The 25,386-nt window shown below is 43.9% G+C and overlaps 2 protein-coding genes across 2 annotated transcripts; both read right to left on the bottom strand.

Annotated features, from left to right (window-relative positions):
• Window positions 1-21: 21 nt before the first annotated feature.
• On the bottom strand, window positions 22-12,224 carry LOC142883094 (serine/threonine-protein phosphatase PP1-beta catalytic subunit). The gene is made up of 8 exons (XM_076017711.1): window positions 12,042-12,224; window positions 9,351-9,482; window positions 3,550-3,780; window positions 3,354-3,458; window positions 2,872-2,943; window positions 2,532-2,683; window positions 1,998-2,132; window positions 22-1,903 (listed from the first exon to the last, which is right to left on the bottom strand). The coding sequence occupies exons 1-8, from the start codon at window positions 12,091-12,093 to the stop codon at window positions 1,799-1,801; spliced, it is 984 nt and encodes a 327-aa protein (XP_075873826.1). The 5' UTR covers window positions 12,094-12,224; the 3' UTR covers window positions 22-1,798.
• A 426-nt stretch (window positions 12,225-12,650) lies between these two features.
• On the bottom strand, window positions 12,651-24,175 carry plb1 (phospholipase B1). Its single transcript, XM_076017710.1, has 42 exons — window positions 23,888-24,175; window positions 23,355-23,456; window positions 23,160-23,223; window positions 23,044-23,078; window positions 22,353-22,419; window positions 22,195-22,243; window positions 21,461-21,526; window positions 21,306-21,371; window positions 21,172-21,227; window positions 20,956-21,025; window positions 20,758-20,865; window positions 20,596-20,646; window positions 20,100-20,168; window positions 19,949-20,023; window positions 19,804-19,864; window positions 19,657-19,715; window positions 19,457-19,530; window positions 19,301-19,344; window positions 19,095-19,203; window positions 18,937-18,988; window positions 18,750-18,830; window positions 18,514-18,579; window positions 18,317-18,417; window positions 18,143-18,224; window positions 17,544-17,648; window positions 17,362-17,457; window positions 17,217-17,288; window positions 17,045-17,122; window positions 16,869-16,929; window positions 16,723-16,781; window positions 16,534-16,601; window positions 16,394-16,437; window positions 16,161-16,260; window positions 16,014-16,065; window positions 15,827-15,907; window positions 14,694-14,759; window positions 14,517-14,611; window positions 14,237-14,318; window positions 13,875-13,979; window positions 13,690-13,785; window positions 13,533-13,604; window positions 12,651-13,400 (listed from the first exon to the last, which is right to left on the bottom strand). Exons 1-42 carry the CDS (start codon window positions 23,949-23,951, stop codon window positions 13,191-13,193), a joined length of 3,213 nt encoding a protein of 1,070 aa, XP_075873825.1. The 5' UTR covers window positions 23,952-24,175; the 3' UTR covers window positions 12,651-13,190.
• Window positions 24,176-25,386: the final 1,211 nt, after the last annotated feature.

The following is a 25,386-nucleotide window of genomic DNA, read 5'->3' as shown; positions in this document are numbered from 1 at the left end:
CATCAATAAGAAATTGATACATTTTAGGTTTCCATCCATTTTTATTGAATTTATAGACTCTCAAACAAACTTGTACAAATTGCAAAACAGCTTTAGGTTACGCCTTATTGTTTTCTTTTTGTTCTCATCATTAGGAAATAAATTAAGTGAATAAAAAGAGAACAATATGAAGAGAAAACATAGAAACACAACAGAAGAATAATACCAATACAAAGAAACAAAGAGCAAAATTACAAAGAAAAGAAATGAGGCAACTGTTTCCCCCCCATAAGTGGTCAACTGCATCTCATCTGCAGTGGACTGAAGTTAACTGCATACCAAGATAAGCAGGGGACGTCCTTGTGGCAAGTGAATTACTGTGTACTGGCCATCCCGAAGCTGTCTACTTGAACACTTACACCAGGTGGCATCACTACCGCATAAGCAACCAGGTCTGGTACTACAGCAGTAGTCTGAACTCCGTACCAAAACAGACTGACTGATAACAGAGCAGAAGAGCAGTTGTTGTTGTTTTTTCGCACACTTTCAAATACAGACTTTTACTTGCTGCGTACTCTAGAAATGCAGTGCTTAATAATTCAAATACTACAGAGCATTTGATGAACGGCTTCTAAATATTTTGCATGTCATTAAAATTTAACTCGCACAAGCTTATTGACGATTGTAAAACTGCAACCAGTGCCATTTGATATTTTCTATCCCTACCTGCTACATGACATACAAAGTCTGCAAAGACATTCCTTTTTCCCCCCCATTCAGCACTTAAAATGCGCCATTCATTCAGTTTGTACGCAGGTTGAATATGCCTATTATTTCTATGTGTGTGTGCAAGGACTTAATATTCTGTTGGCACGAGCTGCAAAAGAAAATCCCCACTGCATCTCTCACAAAATCATGTGGATCAAATGTGGGGGAATAATCCAAACGAGGAGGAAAAAAAACCAACAAAACAAACCAACAAAAAAATGCCCCATAGATGCCTGGTTTTGTATGACAGGCGACATGTTTTTGTGTGGGCGTGGAGTCGAGGCACAGGGAGGCATAATGGAGCAGAGGGACGGACACCCGGGGGGTCTCGTGTGTGGGTGGGGGGGCACTGCCAGCAGCTTCTGAGTCAGCCTCTGTTTGCATTCAATTTCATTCATGACGCTCACTATCCCCCCCCCCCCTCCCCCCACTACTCACGGGTGAGGGGCACCTCTTCAAAGATTGATCATATAATGTGCATAACAAACCAAAGTTCACCTCTAATGCTTTTAAAGTGTATAAGCTGTTGTGCTAAATTATGGTTCAAAAAAGCTATTTTTCATTGCACAAAAACTGAAGCCTCATTGAATTGAAACACGTTGCAAAGTTTTTTTTTTTACAGGTCCAGGCAGAACAACAAGGACTGTGTTTTAGTTGAACTGAACAAGACTTCATCAAACTCACACACACGTTGTCCCTCTTTCTTTTCGATTTTTTTCTTTACAGAGAAGGCATTTGCTCAAACCTCAAATGGCATTGGAAGTAAAACCACAGAAAGGTTATTCGTTAGTCATATTAAAAATACCAACAAACAGGCAAAAAAGAAAGAAAGTAATGAAACAAGATTGGTCACGGCAAATTTATGTACACTTACACATTAAGAAAAGAGCTGTCAGTGGAGTTGGGGAGGGGGCTCGGTAAGTAGGGGACAAAAAGAGGAGAAGGATTTGGGAAATCAGATAAGCCCTGCATCCTCACGCTACAGGGAAATCACAGGGGTCGCATTGATGGTGGGAAGAGGGGGGAGTGGGGGAGGGGCAAGGCTGGACGTTCACCTCTTCTTGGGGGCTTGGGTGGTCCTGGGTGGGGTGACGGGCCGACCCGAATTTACACCGCTGTACTGGTACTTGGCCTTCTTCTCTGAGGGCTTCAAGATCTTCAAGAGAGAGAAAATGTCATTTATTTATTATCATCAAAGGAGCATCAACATTCAGCATGTGTCAGCCTTGTCCTTTTCTTTCTCGCGCTACCTGAAATGAGCACATGAGGGATTCGTCGACGCTCATCATGCCGCCTGCGTTGTCGAACTCCCCGCAGTAGTTTGGAGCGGAGAAGAGTGTGACCAGTTGGCGCTTGGCAAAGAACTCGTATCCATCCTCCACAACCTGCGAGTGGAAGAAGAGGAAGAAGAAGAAGAAGAGGAAGAAGAAGAGAGCATGCGCAACGTTATTCTGCCGCCTCCAGCGATCGATGCCAAGGAGAAGATATTGGGTTGGTTTCAGCTCGAGTCGAGTGTGCGGACCTCCTACACCTGCATCAAAGCAGTGCAGCCAGCACAGGGCTGAAATAGCAAATGGAGCAGGAGAAAGAGCCGCAGGACTGCAGCAGGGGCTCTATTAACATGTGGATAAGATGAGATGTCCGTGCTCTTGCATCAGCTCCAGTTACTTGAACCAAAGATGGAGGTCAGCTTCATGATAGCAAAAGCCTACAAGTTCAAGCATGTTGCCGCTGCCTCCTGCATTTTGCGATACGCGTTCACCTTCACTGCCCGGTTTAATCACCTGGTGGGCCCTGCAGATGAGGTCCAGGTCGTGGCGGTTTAGGAACTTGCTGACGACATCTGCCCCGAAGGTGAAGGAGACGCCGCGGTCGTTTTCTCCCCAACCTTGCACATCTTTATCGGGGTCGGACCACAGCAGGTCACACAGCAGGCCTTACACACACATACAAATGGGAGGTAAAGAACACAGTCTCGTGGACAGGGATGAAGGCTGATGAAACAACTATTAAATCATTCTGAATGAATTTTTAGATATCCAGACAGTGCGTGCGTGTGTGTGTGTGTGTGTGTGTGTGTGTAAAAAGCATGTAAAAGTGCACAAGCACATGATTTAACCGTACCTGTATCAGGCACATCTGTTGGCCTCATGATCCTGCGAATCTGCTCCATCGACTGCAAATCAGGTGACAGCCCTGACAAAGGAGTGCGGACGTCATGACTTTTCAATACAGCACAATATCAAAATCTCACAGTAACAACAACCCTTCACTAACAAGCTCAGTGTACAATTAATATTGTGATCATTTAAGGAGAAAAAAAAAAAAGGTGTGGAGAGTGCAACCTGTTTTTTTAAATCACTAAAATGTGGGGAAAAAGTGCCCCAAAGTGTGTGTGTGTGTGTGTGTGTGTGTTAATTATTGTTCTGCAGTGTCTGCATGTTGTCAGTCTGTCGCCTTTTCACATTTCTCCTTGCTTGGAAACCAAAATGTTGCCGCACGCCAAAACCTGCCATCTCTCCAACTCTCTTGCCCGAGAGACAAACTGTTTGCCATCATGTAGCCGCGATGACATTCAGTTACTTTTGCCACAACAGTTTTCTCACCCCCGTGGCAGCAGAAGATCTTCTCGTCGATAATAGCAGCAATTGGAAGGCAGTTGAAGCAGTCGGTGAAAGTCTTCCACAGCTTTATGTTGAACCTGCGCTTGCCTGGCGGCGCAGACGGAGCGCAACGTCAAAACCAAACCTTCAGTCCCTCTTGTGACGTTTTACTCGCGTCGGTCCGATGAATTCTACTCACACTCGTCGTAGAAGCCGTAGATGCGGTTGATGGAGGCGCACTCGTGGTTGCCCCTGAGCAGGAAGAAGTTCTCTGGGTATTTGATCTTGTAGGCCAACAGGAGGCAGATGGTTTCCAGGGACTGCTTCCCCCGGTCCACGTAGTCGCCCAGGAACAGGTAGTTGGCCTCCGGTGGGAAGCCGCCGTACTCAAACAGCCTGAGTAGGTCTGTGTACTGACCGTGGATGTCGCCTGAAACGGCGAGAGGCAAAAGAGGAGCCGGGACGTTAATGTTTAATATTTACAATATGAAAGAGGGAAACAATTAAACGGGGGCTGAGAGGTGACGCAACGAGGATACAGGCACTAAATTACATCGACAGACTCCGACCGCTGCCTGCTGGCTGTTTCCCTTCATGGATCAGTGAACCGTCATTGTTGCGCCAAACTCATGATTGACTGGTAAAGAGTATGGTCACAGGAGGCAACCACATATACATTGGGATTGATTTAAACAAAAAAAACAAACATGTATATATATATACATATATATGTATATATATATATATATACATATATATGTATATATATATATATATATATATATATATATATATATATATATATATATATATATATATATATATATAGATCAATCAAAAGTGCTTGTGGCAGGATAGAAGGTTCCAATCAATGTGGACTTCACTGCAGAAGAAGGAACAAAGAAAGAAACAGTCATTCAATCAAGTTCCTAATCCCATTACTGATCTAGTTTGGCTTTTTGAGTCAAAATGAACGTCCATTCCATTTGGAGGAGACTGTGAACTAAGACGGCATATGATAATTGATTTTTTTTTTTTTTTTTTTGCGCTTCCAAACCAAAGTTACCTTTGAATTCATTCTTTTTTTTTTGGTGTTCTTTTGCTTGAGCCACCTTTCACACAGCTTAAGCCAAAACAAACAAAACAAAAATAAATAAAGAATGTCTGAAAATCACCCCGAATCAGTACACAGTGAAGCCAAAGAGGACACCTCGACCCAGCTGATGGGAAACCATGCAGTGACCTTGTTTTTGTTCCCTTCTAAAAAGGTGGAAGTTCGAGCAAAGCAACAGTCTGACAGGAAAATCAAAGATTAGACGAAGGGTGTAATTTGGTCCTTAAAAGACTGGAGGCCACTATTAATCTAGACAGTACCTTTGTTTTAGACGCCTGGGATAAATTGTCACAATATAAGCATAAGTAGTGTTTCTACAGCCTGTGTTTAGTAATATTTGCATGATTCTCCCAGTTGAAGCGAGTGCTTTTCAGAATAGTGGGACGCATGGTGCAGCTGGGCTTTAGTGGGCCTCTCTGCAGCAGCATGCCTCAGGACACACACACACACACACACACACACACACACACACACACACACACACACACACACACACACACACACACACACACACACACACACACACACACACACACACACACACACACACACACACACAAAATGGGCCATTACATCTGCCACCAGATCAATGAGGAGGCCACGGTGGAATGAGTCAGGGGGTTGTGGACGCCGGCAGTCCAGGTTAATCACAAGAACAAGCGCACGCACACACACACAAGCACGCAGGTCGACACTCGCACACTTTAATTGAAAAGCTCTCGCGGGACGAGGGGTCAGCCTCATCTCGCCTCCCACTCAGGCACCGAAGATGCGATTCCATCATCGCTTTATGACCTAACCGAGGCCCGCTTCCTTTTTATATCTCGCACCAACTTAAGAGCTGCTCTAATTTGGACGGAGGGCCCCGCACGCGGACGACGGCGGCCTCGCCATGAGACTGCGGGGCACTAATAACAGGTTTCTCCGTGTGCCAAGACGTCGGCCGAGTCAAGTGCCAGGCTGTTTTCGAGGCAATGCTTCATGATGGGATGACACCGTATAAAATTTTAAATGAAATACGGGGCCTCGTTAGGCTGTCCAGACTGCTTGCCTCCGCCCACTCAGAAGATAAAAATCACCACAAAAATGTTACATCCTGACGCCGGGCATGTTGTTCTTTTTTTTTTTTTTTTTTATTCCTTCGCCTGTCACCAATCCAGACACCGAAACCCAAACCACAAGTGGCAACCTAACTTGCACGGACACAAACCTATACTTATATGGTGAGCCTGTGACATGGGAAGATTGATAGACAACATATTTTTTCTGGAAATGAACATTTAACACATCAGAAGTTCAGCGCCGTCTTATAATCAGTGCTAAAAATGTTATGTATATTTTTCTATATTTTTTAAGAACAGGAGTGGCAGTTTTAGCAGCATTCGCGATAACTTTCACGGGAATTCCAGTGACAGCATAAAAAATATTGGGACTTTTTTGTTGTATCAACAGCTGTGAGATTTATCAAATAATTGAAACCTCGTGTGTTTGCATTACTATCAAACAATCAACTAGATTTATTAAATCCCTGTGAATGTCACACAGTGGTCCTCTGACTTTATCTGCCTTACGAGCACAATTGATCTCATTCCATGTTGTTAATATATTCAACATACAGCAAACCTTTTAGAATGATGCAAAAAAAAAAACACACAGATTTTTAATTGATGGGAGTTTTTTTTCCCATCAATCCGAACAGTCTGAGAAAAACATGTAATGACAGCAGAGTAAACACGGGGGATGGAAGGCGTCACAGAAAACTCTAATTCTTACTTGCTTCGGAAGAAAACAACAAAAACAAAACACAAATGGGAACGATCATGGCAATGACAGCTTAACCTATTTTATCCTGCAATTTGCACATGAAAACAGTCACAGCAACACGGGCGATGACGCGTGACCTCACAATTGTGTAACCCTTGCCCGAAGCGAGTGAACTTTGTGAAGGGACGTTTTAAACAGACCAAGGTTACTTGGCTAAACGGCGCTGACGCCTCACCCAGCTTTGTCGTCTGTGTGCAGAAATCTGAACACTTGGTCTGACTTTCCGAGGTGCAGCCCCCTCGCCTGGCCTATCAGAGCCAACAGCAGGGTGGCAGTGAATTATTTACTCGCCGCCGCCGCCTCTGCAGCGTCAAAATAGTCTGCGAATAGCAGCGCAGTCTGAAAAAAAGGAAGGAAAAGTGGTTTCAAAAACAGAGCGACCTAAAGTGTGATGAACTTTAGGTCGGCGCCACAGATTCTCTGTCTGTCAGTGCAACAAAACACAACAAGGGGAATTTCCTCCTCTGGTTTTGCCTCAACACCGCCCATGGAAGAGGATATAAAAAAAAACAATCGGATAGGAGACTACCCATTAATATTAGAGTGTCCGACTTTTAGGACAGACTGGACATTAGACAACCAAACTTGTGAGCACCTGTAACCATGTTTAATCGGGGTCTTTCTTATGTGCGCAGTTGTATGTCTATGGCCAGTGCTTGTGCAATAGTGTAGCTATGAAATTATTGTATAATATGGACTGTTTTAATGTCAACTGTTGTATTGTTTTGGGGACTACGGATTAAATTTAGCAGCAGTGCGAAGTGCAGCGTATTTAAAGTGAGCACTCATGTAGTCAGTGTTCATTAATATGCACTGTCCCGTCTAAATAAATGGAATGGAATATCTCAGAGACAGAGACTAAAAACTTGGGAATCATAGAATAATATAATATTAAATTATGACTAAATTCATAATTTTCCTCCTGCTAGCACCTATCAAATGGAAGGAGGAAGACCACTGTGCTGGTGACACATTTTTAATCCACTACAATAGATGGGCCATGCTGATTACAGTGTGGCTTCAATGGCACAGCACTACCACCGTGGTGCTACCGCAAGGTACTGGGGTTAGCCACAGCTTTTAACAGCACTGACTGACGCAGCATCCAAACCCAGTGAGTCCAGTGCGATTATCGCAGCAGGACGCGTCGTGTGACACTGGAACGGGTTTTCCCCCGTGATGCCGTCGGACCGGCCAGCTAGTCTTTGTTGGGGGCGACTGTAGCTCAGGAGGTACAGCGGGTCGTCCAATGACCGAAAGGTTTGCCGGTTCAAATCCCGCTCCATCCCAGTCTGTCGTCTTGTCCTTGGGCGAGACACTTAACCCACATTCCCTCCTACGAATGTGAGTGGCTGTTTGGTGGTGGTCGCGGGGGCCGTTTGGTGCAGACTGGCTGCTAGTCTTCCCCAGGACAGCTGTGGCTACACATGTAGCTTCCCACCTCCAGTGTGAATGTGGTGTGAATGAATATTGGGTTCAGTGTAAAGCGTTTGGGTGCATTGAAAAGCCTCTCAACATAAATCCAACCCATTATTTGTCTTTTCTCTCCTTACTTTTGGTTTTAGGAATACAATAGCGCTTCGGTTTTTGCAGTGTGGCAACGTTTGGCATCATGGCCTGTTATGAGCAGCGGCGTCCTGCAGCCCGGCGGTGGCGCCCGCCTCCAAAATTATCCAGCGGGCAAGAACCGGTCCTTCTGTTGGCGCGGACCACCATGGGAGGCCGCCGCTAATAGCAACAGAGTGGCAGATGAATGTATGGCAGAGGTCTATTTCTTAGAACACGACCTACAGAATGAAGCAATGAATATTCAGTGTGTGAGAAGTAACATAGTAGCCGTTACTCAGCAAATCCTGAAGATCAAAGAATAACAGACGTGGAGGGATGTTTATGTGACCTTTCTACTTTTTCAACTTGAGTCAAAAAGAATAATTAAAAGGCATTCTGTCTGACTAAAACCAAACACTGGAAAGAGCCCAGGCTTGAGCGCACACAATGAATTGCGCGACCAAATCTGGGCACATTTGTGGCCTCTTTTCAGATAATTTAGTATCTCGACAATTGGCCTTCATGCTGCTCTAAACCAGCAAGTTCCTCCCACGGCTTACATGCAACCCCGTGGTTATATTACAGAGGATTACATTATTGCAGGGTGCCGTTTCATCCTGTCTGGATTATTCTGGCATAAAATTGATTATTACTACCGTGTCCAACACTGTAATCAAATACATCACTTTCATGTCTCCCCGTTTTATTTTTGCTTGTGAGAAATTGCACCGGTGACTCTGTGCTTTATGGGAGAAAGCACAGGAGCCAGTGCAGTGACCTGCCTAAATAATTAAAAGGCATTTACTGCCCGGTCTTTACAGTCGGTAGTCTTCTGAAACCGAGGCGCTGTCGCCACGCAACAAAGTAATCTGGGGACGGAGCCTCTGCAACGGAACCAGACAGGAAAGGAGGGAAAAAGAAACGGCAGACAGTGACAAACAACACGTGACGCTCGTGCATATTTAAGAGTCATGTGTTCGAGTTGGGTTGACATAGAGAAGTATCCTCAAACCCACCTATGAAGGAAGAAAAACAATGAAATAAACGCTGCTAACTATTACTGCCAAGATCCATTTAAATGCTACCGCATGAAGTTGAAAAAGCCACACAATCTCCGAGTAAATACGTGTGTGTAGTACATTTTAAAGAGCTGGCAAATGTATTAGACCGCTCAGGGTTGTTTACAGTTGCGGCGCTGTTCTGGGGGGGGACAGATAAAGCATGTGGGAGTGCGCGGAGAGGTGTGGGCGCCAGCGAGAGATAGTTTCAGCGCTGGCATTTTTAACATTGGAGAGAGAAGCGCTCAGATCGGCGCGCGCACACACAAGTACAATCCTGTCACTGTTTGGCTGCAGTTCTTCTTTGGGCAGAAGCCGGGCACGTAGCTGTGTCAAAATACCGATTTTGCAGGAGAGAAAAATGATTGTAAGAAGGGGCTGGAGCAGAGGGGCGACAACTGTGAAACATAGGTATAATGTGCCGAGTCGGGGGAGAGAAACAGGTTCATCACTGACCACAGATCTTCAGGGGTGCCTCAAGCTCCAGCAGGATGGGCTGACTGAGGAAGATCTCCCTGGATTTGATACACAGGCCCCGCACCTCTGCCTCGGTCATCTGGACGATCTTCCCCGGGCGGCTTCCTCGGACTGGCAAAGAAGAAAACGTTCTGTTAACGTTCGCTGTTTAAGTTGTAATGCGTCGTGCCGTCAAATTCCTCAGCACATTTTGGGTTTTATTTTGGTAGGGGTTGGCAGGTGTCTACGCGCGGCAGAATCACGATGCAATCGTAAAATCTGATGAGCCGCGGGAGTTGGTTTCCTGCAGCTTATAGTCGCTTAGTCTCCCAGCCCCACTGCTGAGGCTGGGAGAGCAGCTCGCATCTTCAGCACTAATGTGGGTTTATTGGCTGTGTCGCTGCACTGTTATCTTAAGCCCACTTTCTGGAGTTCCGCCACAGCTTTGGGTGCTGATATGTTTTAAAACTGATGAAAAGATGAGCGTGATGGGCAAATCATGGCGCCAGTCAGCAGCAAAGCAGCCGTAGGCACGGCAAGGGAGATTATAGAGGGGGGAGACGTGCATTAATACAAGTGATGACGATAAATAACTATGGTACTTCATCTCTGTATTTACACATGGGCTGAAGTGTAAACAGTATCTGGATGGCCACAGTTTGACATTCATGTGGAGGAAATTAAAGAACTATGTGAAGATAAACATAATATATCCACAAATGAGAAATTGTTTAACATCTAACAAAATATTGAATGCCCTCAAGCTAAACACCCACTTAAGATTCTGGGTACAACAAAAACAATGAGTGCAGAAGTCAGAAAACAGAAGATTGCCCGGTTTGCATTTTGCATTTATTTGGTCGCTGAAAAAGTGGATAATAAACTGGAGGAAGACCAGGCGGGGTGCTTCTAAATGGATTACAAATGAATTAGGGAGTCAAAACAACACACAACTCCCTCCTTGGTGCTGTCTCCTCAGCATTATAATCCAACCAAAGCCTGATGAAGTGAACCAAATGAATGTTAAACCTCATTAGGTGGCAAATTTGAGTGGCATCGCCGTTCGCAAGAAGTGCTTCCACACACCATCACTTTCACGCCGCATTTATTCTCTCATCCATCTCCAGTGTGTGTGCACCGCTCCGTGTCCACGGTGTGATGCGTGAAATCGCCAAAGTGGCGAGGCCTCATCCTCCTCATCACACCAGAGCCAGTTAAGCCCAGATTCCTGGGCTCGCGCAGCTCTAATGCGGAACCTTTTGACTATTCTCGCATGTGTAGGCTGGCACTGTTAGAAGAGATTACGTTCTTAAGAACACTGTGGGGCAAAGGCTAAAATGAAGCAGCGACGAGGATTTGCAGTGCCCCGCACACACAAACACTGTGCTTTGCGCCCGGCAGATTTCATGGCTTGCACGTGTGCCTTACGGACACCACGTTCCATATGTTTAAATTCCAGCGAATAAGCACTCTCATCCGTTCTTGGCTTTTCCCCAAGTCTGAACATTCAGCCGCAGCAAAGCGTACAGATAGCGATTACATAATGCTGGAAACAGAATAAAGCCCGAGGGCCTTTCAAATTATCTGGTTTAGAGATGGAGCACAAGAGTGGCTAAGTCTTGAGATGACGCAGAGCAGAACTGGGAAAAAAAAGACAAAAAGACAAAAAACAGAAATGCAAAAATCCACACATGTTAATTCATGTAACTGCTACATTTAAATGGAGGAGTTCCCGCGCTGCCTCTTTTCAACAACCATGGGAACATTGGAAACTATGTAATGTACAAATCCGCTGTGCAGCGTGCTTTGGCAGCAACAAGTACAAACGTCAAACCTTTGCAATTTGACGATGGTATCGTGGCTTCTCATCGTTCTTGACGGTCACAGATACTGGTGGAAAGTATGCCAAGGACAGCTGAATGTGCCACAGTGGACCAGTCTCACGGGGAACACACAATTCGCAGCCCACACAAGATATCCTCACTTGAAAACATGAGTCTTTCCAACCATCCGTTAATCTATCTAATAAAACTGCAGCTCGGGCTTTATGGTCCCATTTAACAGTGCTGCTGGTTTGGCAACGTGACGTCAATGGTGGTGTACATTTTAAAACGTAAACATGAAGGTAGGTTGGGGGGGGGCAAAAACTTGCATCGTGCTCGCAAAAACCCGAGTGAATGAATGAATGTGTTAAATATTCGAGTATTTGCTCCACAGCCTCCGGCAGAAAGAATTTAGCTGTCAGTTTTAATGTTGAAGGGTCGCGGATAGGAGTACCACTACGAATTTGTATTCCACAAACCAGCGAAACATCCAAGGAAAAATATATACATTTAAGTCAGGTTGTTGAGAGGACAATACGGCGAATACATAGCGAACTACACGATGCTGCCAGGACAGCCACGTAGCAAAAAAAAAAAAAAAAAAGCACGGCAAACCGACAATTTTTTGCAAAGCAACTCGAAAATGTAGGCGTGCACCCGTGTTTATAAACACGGCCAGCTAGCAGTGATGTTAGCAGTAGGTAGCCGGAGAAACGCCGCTACATGAGGCTAACAGTAGCCCGACTGGCTAACGCATCGACTACCCTCTCAGAAGCAACCGCGGTGGTCAAAGAATCATAGCGTCGTTCAAAGTGGGCTCAGAAAACAACCTTATACAGCAGCGAGAGACCGGGTAAAAGGGGTTCACCTTCCAGAAGCCGAGAGATGAGGCTGTCAACGTTCAATTCACCCTCCGCCATCTTCAAAATGAAGAGCAATAATGTTGGCCGCTTCACTTCCACCTACTGGCACCAGGGGGCGGAGTTGATAAGAAAACTAACAGCCATGTTAATATGGGTCGACTAATAGATTTGGTCTTAAACTGAGAAATAAATTATTTTGAACGGATAAACTTGATATTTGCAAATTAAAAAAAAAAGATTCGTTTTTAAAAAACTGTTTAGTGGATGTTTTTAAAGCGCACACAAAATAAAACACATAATAAAAATATCAAAAATCTAATCTAAATCTCTTTATGCTGGGAACCAATGAAATATTCTGTTCTTGCAATATTATTAACTGAAGCGTTCAGTGGCTTTGATCATTGTTAGGAGACAGCGAAAAACATCCTTTTATGTTTTTTTAAAAAAAAATACCCTGCTGTCCGCCAACTGCGCAAATGATATGCAAAATTAAGTGTTACTTGAATTCTTGTTTCCAGAATTATATATATTTTTAAAAAAAAATCATTGTTTTCTAAAAATGCAAATGCTGTTGTAATCATTTGAAAAATCACAAGACCATTTGAAATACTGAAAATGATTTATTATTTTTATTCAAGGTATCAACACTTCAAAAAATAGACACAAAGGAAATAAACAATACATAATGGTAAAAGGCATTATTTTCCAAGTATTTACAATGCATCAAAACACTTGTTAAATACTTGTTAAATTATACTGTGTACATATGTTTTATTCAAGCACTTAAAACTTTTCAAGGAAGAATTGTGCGTTCCATTTCACACCTCTATTATACACCTCTATTTATTTTTTCCCATTTTCAATGCAATTAAATATGTACATGTCTGTAGAAAGCAATAAATTAATGCATTTAGTTACCTCTTTATTTCCAGATAAGAGTTTTGAACTGTTACTGTGAGATGAATGGCAAAAAGGGAAACATTGTAGATATGATTTCCAGACCATATCCTTATCCTCTCACACGCTTTTCACAACTACACTTAAGTTATCTATTGTACTGTTCTTTTACGCGTGTTTTTGTTGTGTTGTTATTGTTGTTTTTATATCCAGCTGACTGTCCACAGTCAGCTGAAAACAAAGTGCGCGCAGCACATTTAAAAGGCAGTGTTCTTGCTCTGTGAGTTGCGCTTCTTATTTCTCTTAGTTGTGCAGTAGCAGATGAGCCCGGTGACAAAACAGCCAACCACAAGGCCTGCTACTGCCAACACGGCAGCGAGCCATACTGGCACCGTTTCTTCTACGTGTGGGTCGTCGACTTCTCTGATGGGGAAGCTGTTGACATTCGTGAAGATGTAAGGATGCTCCTAAAAACACACACAAAAAAACAAAATGATCTCACTCACTATACAGTACCATCCTGATTTTGACCGTGCACACTTTCTGTGCCCTTAAATCAAATGCAGGTCAGCAGTGACGTGTGGGATATGTTTCATTACCTCAGTGGGGCATTTGATGTGTCGGGCATCTGTGAAATTGTTATATGTCTGTTTTCCCCCCACCGGCTCCAGCTGGGGATGAAACAGAGGACGCCATTAGCCGGCCGCTCGCTGGTGAAAGAGGCGAGCGCTAAGCCGTTCATCTGGCCAGACTCACCATGCTATTCCACAGAGCTACAGCCATGGAAGCGTGTCCCCGCTCGGAGAAATGGAAACAGTCCTCTGAGAAGAAGGTGGCATCAGGTTTGCTCTCCTGGTAAGAAAATACTCATCAGCGTTTGTGCACCAGGCAGTGTGCAACTGGTGAACCTTTGCATGAGGGCAGTGCAGCATGGTACATACAGCACTCAGCGGGACAACGGTGTTCTGAAAGAAGGGCTGCACAACCGCGGCAAAGTCCTCTCTGCCGTCATAGCGACCGCTGAACACCACGTTTTCAGTCTCAACCTAATGGGATCAGATCGCAAAGACTCGCTGAAAGCACAATCACCTTGAAGGTTAACAAAGAGAGCAAGCCAAATCATTTTGCACATGTGAGGTCATGATTTGCTCCAAATAGCCTTGATGTGACAAATCCAGATTCAAGGTGAACAAGAGGTGGAAATTATTATATAATTTATGTCTCCTTGTGTCAAACCACTGAGGCCGGGGAATTAAACTATATTGGTCACACATCACACTCTCATTTATCCCAATCTGCTGACCTGCATATCTCGATTGATCCGTTTCATTTCACTCAGTTCCAGGGAGTTGTCCTTTGGTAATATAAAGCAGGGGCAGAGATAACTGAGGAGAGAATATGATACAGATATTCAAAGCCACCAAAAATAACAAAAAAAAACATGTATTATCATAACTGACTCATGAAAGAACCTTTCCAACTGACTCAGGATTTAAGTGTTGTAGATTATTTCTAATCAGGCCGACAGTATGTAGATAGTAGATCGAACTCGTATGGCATCGTCTAAACGCAGAAGGGATTACCTTTGTAATAGGTTGCACAAAACATTGTCTCTCTTGATCTGCCGCAGACCCTCAATTTCCATGATCTTCAGGATGTTGACAATCACCCTGGGAACCTGCAAGTCGGAGAGCGTGAAGTGTGTGAGCGCTTGGTTTCAAAGTGACCAGTTTAGCAACTAACGGATAGTGACATTTTACCTCTTTGTAGAGGAGATCCAGGCTTGTCATCATGTGATGTGCGTACTTCTGAGGTGACAGAGAGTCCTGGCGTTTGGAGAGCAAATGGAATATACACAAATTTTTAGCTTTTGTTCACAAATCCAAAACTGTCATTGTGCTCCAAATCACACACTTTGAAAGCGGCATCAGCAGGGGACAGTAAGGACCATTTATTCACTATTAACTGCATATGCATAATGTCCTTCTGTAGCGCATCCTTTAGATTTGTACTATTGTTGACAAGCACCAAGTTGTTCAGCGCAACAGCAGTCATGAATGTGATGTCCGCCAAATGCAGGATGGCATTTCGTGATTGGAGACAACGCTAACCTGTGTGAAGCGCACCCAAGGGCATGAAGGTACTCGACTTGAAACACGCCACACGTGTCATGCTAACACGGTTGCGCGGCAGCTGAGGTATTTTTTCAGGCTAAGTCTGAGGCTAAAAGCAGAGCCGGCGACGCCATGCAACATGCATGGGCTCTCCGAAGCAACAGCTGTCACAACCACAGTCTCGGGGCACTCATCTCAAATTGATGCTGTACTCTTGATGTTCCGCTTCAAAGCGCAAGCACTGAGGGAGAGGCGACCCTGTCAGTGCCGCACGAGTCGAGTGTCATGGAGAAAATGGGGAGAGGAGCAGAGGAGGAATAAGGAAATGGAGGCAAAAAGAGAGAGAAAGAGAGAGAGGGTGGTGGAAGACAGGATGAAGAGAGGCAGGCTTGACCTCTGTTGTTTATGCCTCTTTGAGAACAAGGCCTGTCACTGTGCCCTGTGCGCTTGTTCAGGGCTAACAGAGGCTGAGATGGCAGACAGGAAGGGGGCTGCGGTGGCAGAATGTGCTCATTGAAGGGGAAAGCAATGTCTCATCCTAGTCCGACACAATAAAACAATTAGGGGGAGGGCCGGTCACAAAGCTTGATTATTCTGCTCAAGTGATATCATGAGACGGCTCTGCACACCAGGCGTCACACAACGCGACGGGTCGTTGTTGTGTTATATTCCCCCCCCTTGCCACCGTCCACTGTTGGGGAGGCTGCCTTTCGTGGATGCTGCCCTTGATCTGACGGATCGCGGCAAATTCCCCGTGACGACTTCTTGCAGCAACTCACTCTGTCGTTGCAGTACTGACACAGGTCATTGCCTCCGATGAAAAGGGTCACCAGCTTCCAGTCCTTGTCGAAATCCAGCGTCTGAAAGGATCAGAGCAAGGGAGATGTGACGCTTTGTGACATTTGGAGGAAAAAAAATAATAAATCAATGCTTGGATGGCTGTGCTGTCGTGTATAATACACTCACAGTGTCCGATTTCATGGCATCAATCAGAGTCCTGATCTGATCCGGGATTTCTCTGTGTTGAGGATGAAGATTTGCAGGTGTGAAACAACATTTTAACGCAGGAAACACACACACAAAAAATGTGAAGTATGAACCATTTGCTCTCACTCAATTTTAGCTCCGGATACTGCCATGTTCAAACCGGACTGGTTGCGCCCTTGTCCCATTGACATTCCCTTGATTTCAGGATTAAACTTCCTGAGGATGTCTGAGTGCAAACGAAAAACAGGAGAAATTCTGATGGGGGCTAAAACAAAATTCTGCTGTTTGTCGTGATCCAAGTGCGCCATCCACTGGCGATGAAGTGCACAACTTGCAGGGAAAGCCGCAGCGGGACTTACTGGGCAATGTGGTGACAGCCTCGAGATTTTGGTCTCCTCCGATGCTTGAGAGTGACGGACAAAATGAATGAGCGATCATATTCCTCAACAAGTTTGACAAGAGTGCACTGTGTGTATACAGTTAGAGGACAATCTCCCACCTCCACGACACGCCTCTGGATTCGATGAGCAGCTCCATCAGGCTCTTTGCTTTTGCACCAAAGCCAGCCTGCAGGCAGACGTTTTGTTCGATGATGACAATATTGATACTTTTTACAACATGTTGGTTTTTAAAACTCCCTCAGCTTGTGCATTAGTGTGAGGAGAATGGCCCTCGGGTCCTGCCTTACCGTTATGGAATCTCCCAAAGCGCCCACCACTTTAATGTCTCCTGGTCGAACCTTGTGAGCTAACACACCACAAGCACAATTTTGAATTAGCTGAGATTTGTTTTTCTTTTCCCCATGAGGCTTTCGACGTCTTTGTCAAGACTCACCTGACGTGGGTACAGAATCTGACGGAGCCATGTTTGTGCAAGTGAAGTCGCTTCCCCAGTTCTAAAACAATGGCAACAGACATTTTAGGCCGAGTCTAGTTTAACCTCTGATTTGTAACTATACAGTGGTGTAACTGTGTGCAACCCATAAAAAGGGCCAGGGATCTTTAACCTACTGAAGATGGAGCGGTGGTTGGTGGAGGGCCGGGAAAGGTGTAGTTGCTGTTGACTGCAGTCCTAATAAACGGGTGGGTCTGATAAGGAAAAGCCATGTTACAACTCAATATAGCATTAAATAAAAACACGCCACACAAGGTCAATATCCCATAAACTGCAGGAGCTGATTACCTCAGAGGGACACTTCAATTCAATGCCGGCTTCAAAGTCCTGTGTGAAAGTCTTGTTGCCCACTGGCTCAAACTGAGAAATTGAGAGTGGGTTATTATGGGGATAAACGTGAATGTAGGATAGGAGATCTGCGAGAAGATCCTACCATGTTGTTCCAAAGAGCGCGAGCCATGAGGGTGTGAGCCTTCTGGCTGAGATGGAAACAGTCGGGAGTGAAGTAGGAGCGATCAGGGTGGCCATTCTTCAATTGGGAGAGAAAACCGGGTGACGCTCTGACAAATGCGTTGCTCAAAGTGCCATAAAAGCGTCCGGTGGTCGACATCTCACCTCTAACATGGGGAGGTGAACCTCCCTCATGAAAGGCTGCAGTATGACGGTGAAGTTGTCGTGTGTGTCGTAGCGTCCAGAGTCGATCAGTTGTCTCATGACGAGCTGGGGAGACATGCAAACACGGCGTCAGTTATCGCGTGCCCTCTGCCGTGTTGACTGAAGAGGGCTTTTGCAAAACTCACTTTTTAAAAAGAAAATGTTTTGTGGACCTCTGCATTTTAAAGGTCCTACATTGTATATCTGAGATTCAATTTAAATTTAAATTTATTTGTGCAATTAAACAAATGGATAGATCAAAACTTTTATCAACTCCTGGAAACAACGTGTTTAGCTCTCTGTTGACGGCCTCCTGCAAAAAAAAAAAAAAAAAAGCTCAGTTTGAGCTCCTTGCTAGTAATAGTGTTTTGTTGGGCCTTCCACATATTTCAAAGTGGACAGATACAAGGTGGTCCCAGAGGGTGGAGCTTACCCTCGAGTGGAAGCGATACTTGTCTGGGTATCAAACGACTTTTGTGACATCACAAAGGGCAAGTGGTTTCTGAACAGTGCAGCAAGCAAAAGAAGCAAAGGGTGGACAAACACGTTGTCTTTTTTACCTGGTAGGCCTGATTGAAATCCGCAACCTTCTGGAGATCAGTGGTTCCATCTTTAGGTCTCAGCACGCACGGGCAAACATAACTGGAGCACAAAAAAAATGCATACGGCTTGTTTCAATAAATGAATCCCTTAATATTTTCTCTGCCTCTCTGCCGAACTATGTGCCGACTTACTTTACAAACCAGGTGGGGCAGCCCAGTGCTGGATCCTTGTGCAGGTCACGCAGCGGCACAACGTTTAACAGCTCCACGAGGTTGACGACGGCACGAGGCACCTGGACAACAGGGGCAAAGAAACATTGGTGGGATGTCTGTGTGGTTATGATCGCGGCGCTGAGGTTGCACAACAGGGTGCAAGGATAAAAACACACCTTCTTATGGAGGATGTCCAGGGCCTGCTGGATACGGATGGCTATGTTGCTGGGTGAGAAAAAGGTCTGTGAAAAAACAAATGCATTTTTCCTTTTTTTTGTTAGCTTAGCAAAGGTGCAAAAAGCCTGAAGGACTCTTGGAAGACAGTTTTGTTTGATGTTTTTGTATTATGCTTGAAGGTCACAATGAACATGAAGCCAATGCAGATGAACGGCAGCAAGTAAAAGGCGCTCACGCTGTCAGTGCAGAAGTCACAGATGTCATTGCCGCCGATGAACATGGTGATCACTTTCCAGTCGTTCTGGAAATCAATGCGCTGTGAAGGAAAAACACCTCAACTTTGCTCCAGCTTGCTAAGGCATAAATTCAAGATGAATTTTTATGCGGGAGTGCATTGTTTGTGCCAAATTGGCCGGTCTTACCTTGTCATTTTTCATTAGGTTCACTAGTTTGTTCACCTGTGAGACCATGTCACTGAAGAGAAGGAGAAAAAAAAAAATCAAATATAACAATTGTCCGTTTACATTTCTGCAAGGACTCAACGGTATTAGGGATTTGAAAAACCATAAAGATGACTGACGCGCTCTTTGCTCCTGCCACAGCCTGATTGAGGAAGGACAAACGAGAAGTTGCTTTGCATATTCCCTCAGAGAAGCCGGTCACATTGGGGTTAAATTCCTTCAGGATGTCTGCCGGATGAAAATAAGCCGAAACATAATCAATCCAGCATCACAAATGCAACTACTGCTGTTTATTTAAAACAAAAAAACAAATAGTCAAACATACTGGGCAGAGTTGTCACACTGGTGAGGTTTTCGTCACCGCCGATGCTGAATAAAACAGATTTATTTTGTTTCAAAATCACTTCATTTTTTCTCTTGAATACATCAGTTTACTCTTTAAACAACAATCAACAACAGCATTCCATTAAGCTGATCTCACCTCCACGACAGTCCTCTGTACTCATTTATCACTAATAGGATGTTGTCCTTATTTGCGCCCACCCCGTTGGCTGCCTGCAGGAGAGACGGCAGTGAGTCAGCAATTCGCAACTTATTTCAGAAAATAACAAAAAGTTAGTTGAAGGTGATATTAGCTGAAGACTAAAATATGCGAGTGGGTTTTGGATTTCTATGACTCACGGTGATCGAGTCGCCGACTGCTGCCACCACCTTGAAGTCTCCGGGTCTGAGTTCATGAACTGCAAGCAAGAACAGCTCTTCAGCCTGATCGCACTGCGCGACTGTTTTCCCCAAGTATGAGCTAAATCAAATAAAGTGCTATTTCACCTGAGGTGGGGATCGTAGGAGATGGACTCCGGTCGGCGCAGTTCATCTCTGTGCCCATGAACTGTAAACGTACAATATTTCAACATACGCGTTTTGATCCCCCCCTTTAACCGCCCTCCTTAAATACTTTGCTGTGCTGACTTACAGGATCTACCGTCGCCAAGGTTTCTATCTCTTTCCTCGTGGGGGTGTTTTTCATCGTCCTCAGGTGAGGCCGCTCCTGGGATGACAGATCGGAGGTTTCATGAGGAATATCTGTACACTTGTGGCACAATGTGCAATGATGGGATGCTAACCTGTGTAGGGCACGGAATGTTCAAAACAGGGCCGTCCTCGAACTGTGACTGGCCCATTGATGTCTGGAGCTAAAAAAAAGAGAGATGAAGCTGTGTTTTAAAACACGAGACCCATCATTAGCAGCATGTTCATGCCATTTCCAATACAGACGGGCTCAAGGGAGAGGTTATTGTTGGAAAAAACTGGCAAATTGGGAATTGAAAGTGGCCAGCGGCCAGCGACCAGCGGCCAGCGACCAGCGGCCAGTGACCAGCGGCCAGCGACCACTGGATTGCACAACGCCTCTATCAGCGCATAGATCTAGAATTATCAGAGCTGTGGCTGTAAGGTCGTTTTTAAGTGTGTCACATAACTAATCTCTGGTCTGTGGGCTGAAAATAATCCCTCCACTCACCATCCTTTTGATTTGATTTATTGTTGCAACAGAGACAATAAATCGTTATGTAGTTTTATCGTTCATAATTGTTTAATAACATCTGACCGGGAAGATCTTACCATGTTCTCCCAGAGCTGCATAGCCAACCGGTCCAGGTCAAACCACGTGCTCTGCAAAGGAACTGAAGTTACTCATTTGCCAGTGTCTGCCACGCACTGGCTCTAAAAGAGACGCAGCGTAAGAATGTCACTGGTATGAAAACATATTTTCATTTCACTTACAGAACCTGAGGCCTGCTCGAGGACGAGCGGCGCTGACTGCAGAACAGCAGCGAACTCTTCCTCTTTGCTGTGCGGCTTTGGATTTTGTAAGGCCTGACTTAAGGAGTCCTGAAAAGATGTTAAGTGGATTTTGTTCTTGGGATCCTGATAATAATGAGGCACACGCATAACAGTTCCTTTCCTTCACAAGTGGTTTACCTGCAGTGATTTTAGAATAGTTGCTCGATGAAGTCTGTGGGGGATTTGATCATATTTGCAGTCGCATTGGCTACAACATGACAAAACAAACACATTAACATTATTTTTTTTTTGTTTTTTTTATCTCCTACTACCACAAAGAAGTGCTCTAAATAAATCATTACAGTTCATTCAGATTATTTTTCATAAAGTTTGACTATTATTTAAAAAATGTACCTGTCTTCCTGATGAATTGTGCCCCATACAGCAACGTGAACTAAGCTCTGAGGCAACTAGAAACGTGAAACCAGCATTTTAGTATCATATTGTCTTCATTCCCTCAACAAGCAATCGCTGAGACGACACCTTACCCGCTCCTGCAACAGCTGCAGGGCTTCTTCCACTTCCCGCACAACAGTTTTCACTTTTTCAGCATCCTGTGGCACAAAGGAGAAAAAAAAAATCCCTTGAAGCCCTCGAATGTGCGCTGCATCAAAGATGACTTTATTGGCGGAAATAGACCCACATCTGATGAGCAGGCACACAGGGAATCTGCTGGGACAAACAGCAGCACCACCTTCCACTCTGTCACCTGCGGGCGCGACAAGAAAATGAGCCATCATCATCCCTAACATTCCTCGGTGTCACGTTTATTTCCAAAACTCTGACATGATTTAATCTCAATTTCATATTGAACAGACTGAATAACTTTGATTAATTAACTTTTTTTTGTTTGTGTTTCTTTGAATACTCAAACTGACTGACTCTGTGATTCTATACAATGGCACAGCAGATACAGTCGCTGGAAAACATTCATAGTAGCAGTTATAAATGGTAAATGGACTGCACTTATATATATGTTACGTGACGTGTGTGAGCTGGTTTATTATTATTATATTAACTTGAGCAGAGAGATAAAACTTCTCTTTACGCTTTATCTGAGGCAACAGTGATAATTTCACACGAGAGGCATTGGGACCTTGGTAGCATAAGCAACGAAGAAGAGATAAGTTGGGATTTAGTGTGGACAAATTTGTCAAATAAATCTAAAAATCCCAACCATCAACTTCTGTTGAATCGGTAAATCAATATATGTAATCACTATATATCTTGTGGTTGGGTGGAAAAAGAAAAAAAGACGTACATTGTATTTGCAAATGTTACATGTTTGTGTTTTATAATAAAAAAAAAAATGTATCCACAAAAAACAGTGACACACTGTGCAATAAAAAATAGGCCAAATGCGTGAACGCACTGTACCTGATGTGAAATGGAGCGAACCAGACTCTCAGCCTCCTCCTGTAAGGTTCTGTAACACGCACGCAGACACGCTCATCAAACACTAGTGTGGGAAGGCTCTTGCACTGCAGCTTTGTGGCTAACTGTGGGCACATGTGTGCGTCGTGTGACCGTGCTACCTGGGCAACGACGAGGCCTCCTCCACTGGTTTTGCCATCACCTCGGGGTTAAACATGGACAGAAGCTCTGTGTAACACACACACACACACACACACACACACACACACACACACACACACACACACACACACACGCAATCTTGTATTGGCTATTTATAGTGACTCACAAAGCAATCAGAAAGTGAGCATGTATGCATCTACTCAGTCCCGCTGCATTGTTTCCTCCGCCGGTTTGCCTCCCTGTGAAATGAAGCTTGATAACCTTTTTATGGCCCATTCTCTTATCCTCAGAGATAATAAAGGACCAACCCAAACTCCGACCAGGACATGACCTTTACTTAAACTTTTCACACGTAGTAAGATCCTTTATTTAACATCATATTCCTATCTTTTCATGTCTTTTTATATATATATATATATATATATATATATATATATATATATATATATATATATATATATGTATACATATATGTATATATATATATTTGATAATAATAAATGAATGACAGAGAGCTGTGATGTGTGGTTCACTAGGAAGAACTGTAAGACCAGACTTTGACTTGAAGTGTGTAAAAAATGTTAGTCGTGCAGAAGCCATTGCTGCACTGCTGCAGTGAAGTTGTTATAAATACAGGATAGATGAAGAGCAGAGGTGATGGCTGATTTGGCCAAGTGTTGGTCGACTTACCAGCTACTCTGCTGACCACTCTGGATGCTTCATCCCTAATGACAAAGACACATGCGTCGTTATTGCCGAGTGTGTGTTCCCAAAGTGGCAAACCGAAGTGGGCGCACTTTGTTTACCTGTGCATCGCTGGGATCCCCAAAGCGTGGAGGGCAGAGACGTCAGCAGGTGCGAGGGTATGAACTGATTCCAAGGGAGAATAAAACAAAAAGGTTCACAAAATGACACAAGAAATTTGTGCGATTGTAGAGCAAAGGTAGCTCAGATTGCATGGCAGTTGTTGCAGTTTTCAGATTGACTGGTGTTGGGATTACCTGAAGGAGGTGCGGATGAGGTGGATGGTATCGGCGTGCAAAGTATTGACATGTATCTTTCCTTTGACTTTTCTGTTGATTGTTTTCCATCGTTGCCTGCAACTGAATGCAAAAGACATAAATCGGTTGTCTGAATTTCTCAGCAATGCCATTGAAAATTCCTGTTTGGTTTGTGATGCAAAACAGGACCATTGCAAAGTAAATAAAAAATAATGACTGAATGAATGAATGAATAAATCACTTCAAAAAGATATTGAAATTGACTGTTAACAAAATGTACACACAGTAGCGGCCTGTAAGCTACTTGTGAATGATTGGTGAGAGATGACTCAAACAAAGTCACACAAAGAGCAAAGACATTTCCCTGGAACAGTGCCAGGACTGTTCAATTACTGAATGACTGTAATCACGTAACATGCAACCGGCTTGAAGATTAAAATAAAATATCCCCCAAACAAACAAGCAAACAAACATATATACATACATGCAAAGAAACACAACTATAAAAAAAAACCCCTCAAAACTTCATTTACCTGTGAGTGGATAGCTGCAGGCAACAAAGGCAGTCAGAATCAGCAGGGCACATCTACGATTCATGATAGCTGTGCGTCGGTCTCACTGAAGTGCTGCCGCTGTTGTTCCCTCGTCTGACTGTTTGCCTCTCACAAAGGGAAGATAGAACTTATTGTACCTGCTCATGCAGAGGAAAGAGGTGAAAAAAATAATGGGACCACTTCCTGGCTCGGAAATGAAAGGGCCATTTTAGCCGCCTCCTTTTTTTTCTCTGTCTTATCTCCCCTTATCAGTTCATCTGGATAACAATCGACTCGAACAAGTCACACCACCGCCACTATCTTTACATTGATAATGTCTATCAGCTGCAGAGGAATAGCTTTTGATTTGACAACCCATCAAAAAATAACACTTTGCACATTTGGTATACTGATAAATCATCGGACTGAGTGGAGTGAAAGTTATGTCAGATAAGCATTGCTGATTTTTTTTTAATTTATTTTCTGCTAAAAAAATTGGATTGAATTCTTTGCTTGAGCATAAAAGAAAAAAAAGAAAAAAAGAACACACAAATACCGTCAATAAAATATGAAAAAGAAAAAAAAATACAAGCCCAATAATAATTCACATCACTTTTCATCTGCATCTCATTGCATTCTTCATTAAATATGTTTGTGTGCATAACAAGCTTCTGAGTACATGTGCTGATCTACTGTTCCCCAGATTTTTATGCCTGTTAATTCGTTTTTTCAGGCCACTGAAGCAGCTGATCTCGTCTGTTATATCTATAGCACCTTTGTGTTTGTGGACACAGCAATAGTAACCAGAGTGATTTTCCACAGAAATAGAACTCACCCTGGTGTAAAGGCTCAAACAGCCATTCGTTTCATTTACTGCGTACTGCGACTGAATAACTTTTCTTTTTTTTCTTTGTCTTCTGTCAGTGTTCACTGTATCCAAAGTGCAGCCAGTCCCAGTCCTGTTTAATGTCTGCAATAAGGTTTCAGCACCTCATAATGTCTCTCACAGAATAACTGTCTGGATGCTTATCCGACACTGTGATGACACGTGTTATTTCCGGATCATCCTCCTCATCTTCTTTCACAGGATTGCATAACTTTATGTTAACGACCAGCAATTGCTGTTTTGGAGATGTGATGAGATACGATTGCAAGGCTGAACTTTACAAGTCTGTCCTGAGATTTTCGCAGCAGATAGTGACTTGTTTTGCAGAAGTCAAATTGAGGCAATCACATTCCCATCAAGCTTTATCTTTAGGTTGTAATTTCTAGCATTTTACTACATCATAACATTTAACATTTAAACACTTCATTTCATTTGCACTTTATTTTTGTTGCCGTTTTAAATTATCTAATTGTGAATGTAACCTGACTGTGAATGCAATGTGCTGCTATCTGAGAGATGCTGCCAAGCGAAATTTTGTTGTATTCTGCACAGAGACAAAAAAACTTCTTCTTCACCCCTCGTGTTGAGGCAGAAGGCCCGCTGCCGAGGACAA

Source organism: Nelusetta ayraudi, unplaced genomic scaffold (assembly GCF_046127955.1).
Source record: "Nelusetta ayraudi isolate G7.1 ecotype Tasmania unplaced genomic scaffold, CSIRO-AGI_Nayr_v1 ptg000007l, whole genome shotgun sequence".
NCBI lineage: Eukaryota > Metazoa > Chordata > Actinopteri > Tetraodontiformes > Monacanthidae > Nelusetta > Nelusetta ayraudi.
Note: the sequence above shows the minus strand (reverse complement) of the source record. Positions and strands in the feature narration are given on the sequence as shown.

Coding starts and splice junctions, on each gene's coding strand:
- plb1 (XM_076017710.1), bottom strand. CDS start 23,951: ATGAATCGTAGATGTGCCCTGCTGATTCTGACTGCCTTTGTTGCCTGC. Junction 17,458..17,543: donor TTCACCTCCCCATGTTAGAG/GTGAGATGTCGA, acceptor TCCCAATTGAAG/AATGGCCACCCTGATCGCTC. Junction 16,438..16,533: donor TCCAGAGGCGTGTCGTGGAG/GTGGGAGATTGT, acceptor GTCACTCTCAAG/CATCGGAGGAGACCAAAATC.
- LOC142883094 (XM_076017711.1), bottom strand. CDS start 12,093: ATGGCGGAGGGTGAATTGAACGTTGACAGCCTCATCTCTCGGCTTCTG. Junction 2,944..3,353: donor GATCTTCTGCTGCCACGGGG/GTGAGAAAACTG, acceptor CTCCTTTGTCAG/GGCTGTCACCTGATTTGCAG. Junction 2,133..2,531: donor TCATCTGCAGGGCCCACCAG/GTGATTAAACCG, acceptor TTCCACTCGCAG/GTTGTGGAGGATGGATACGA.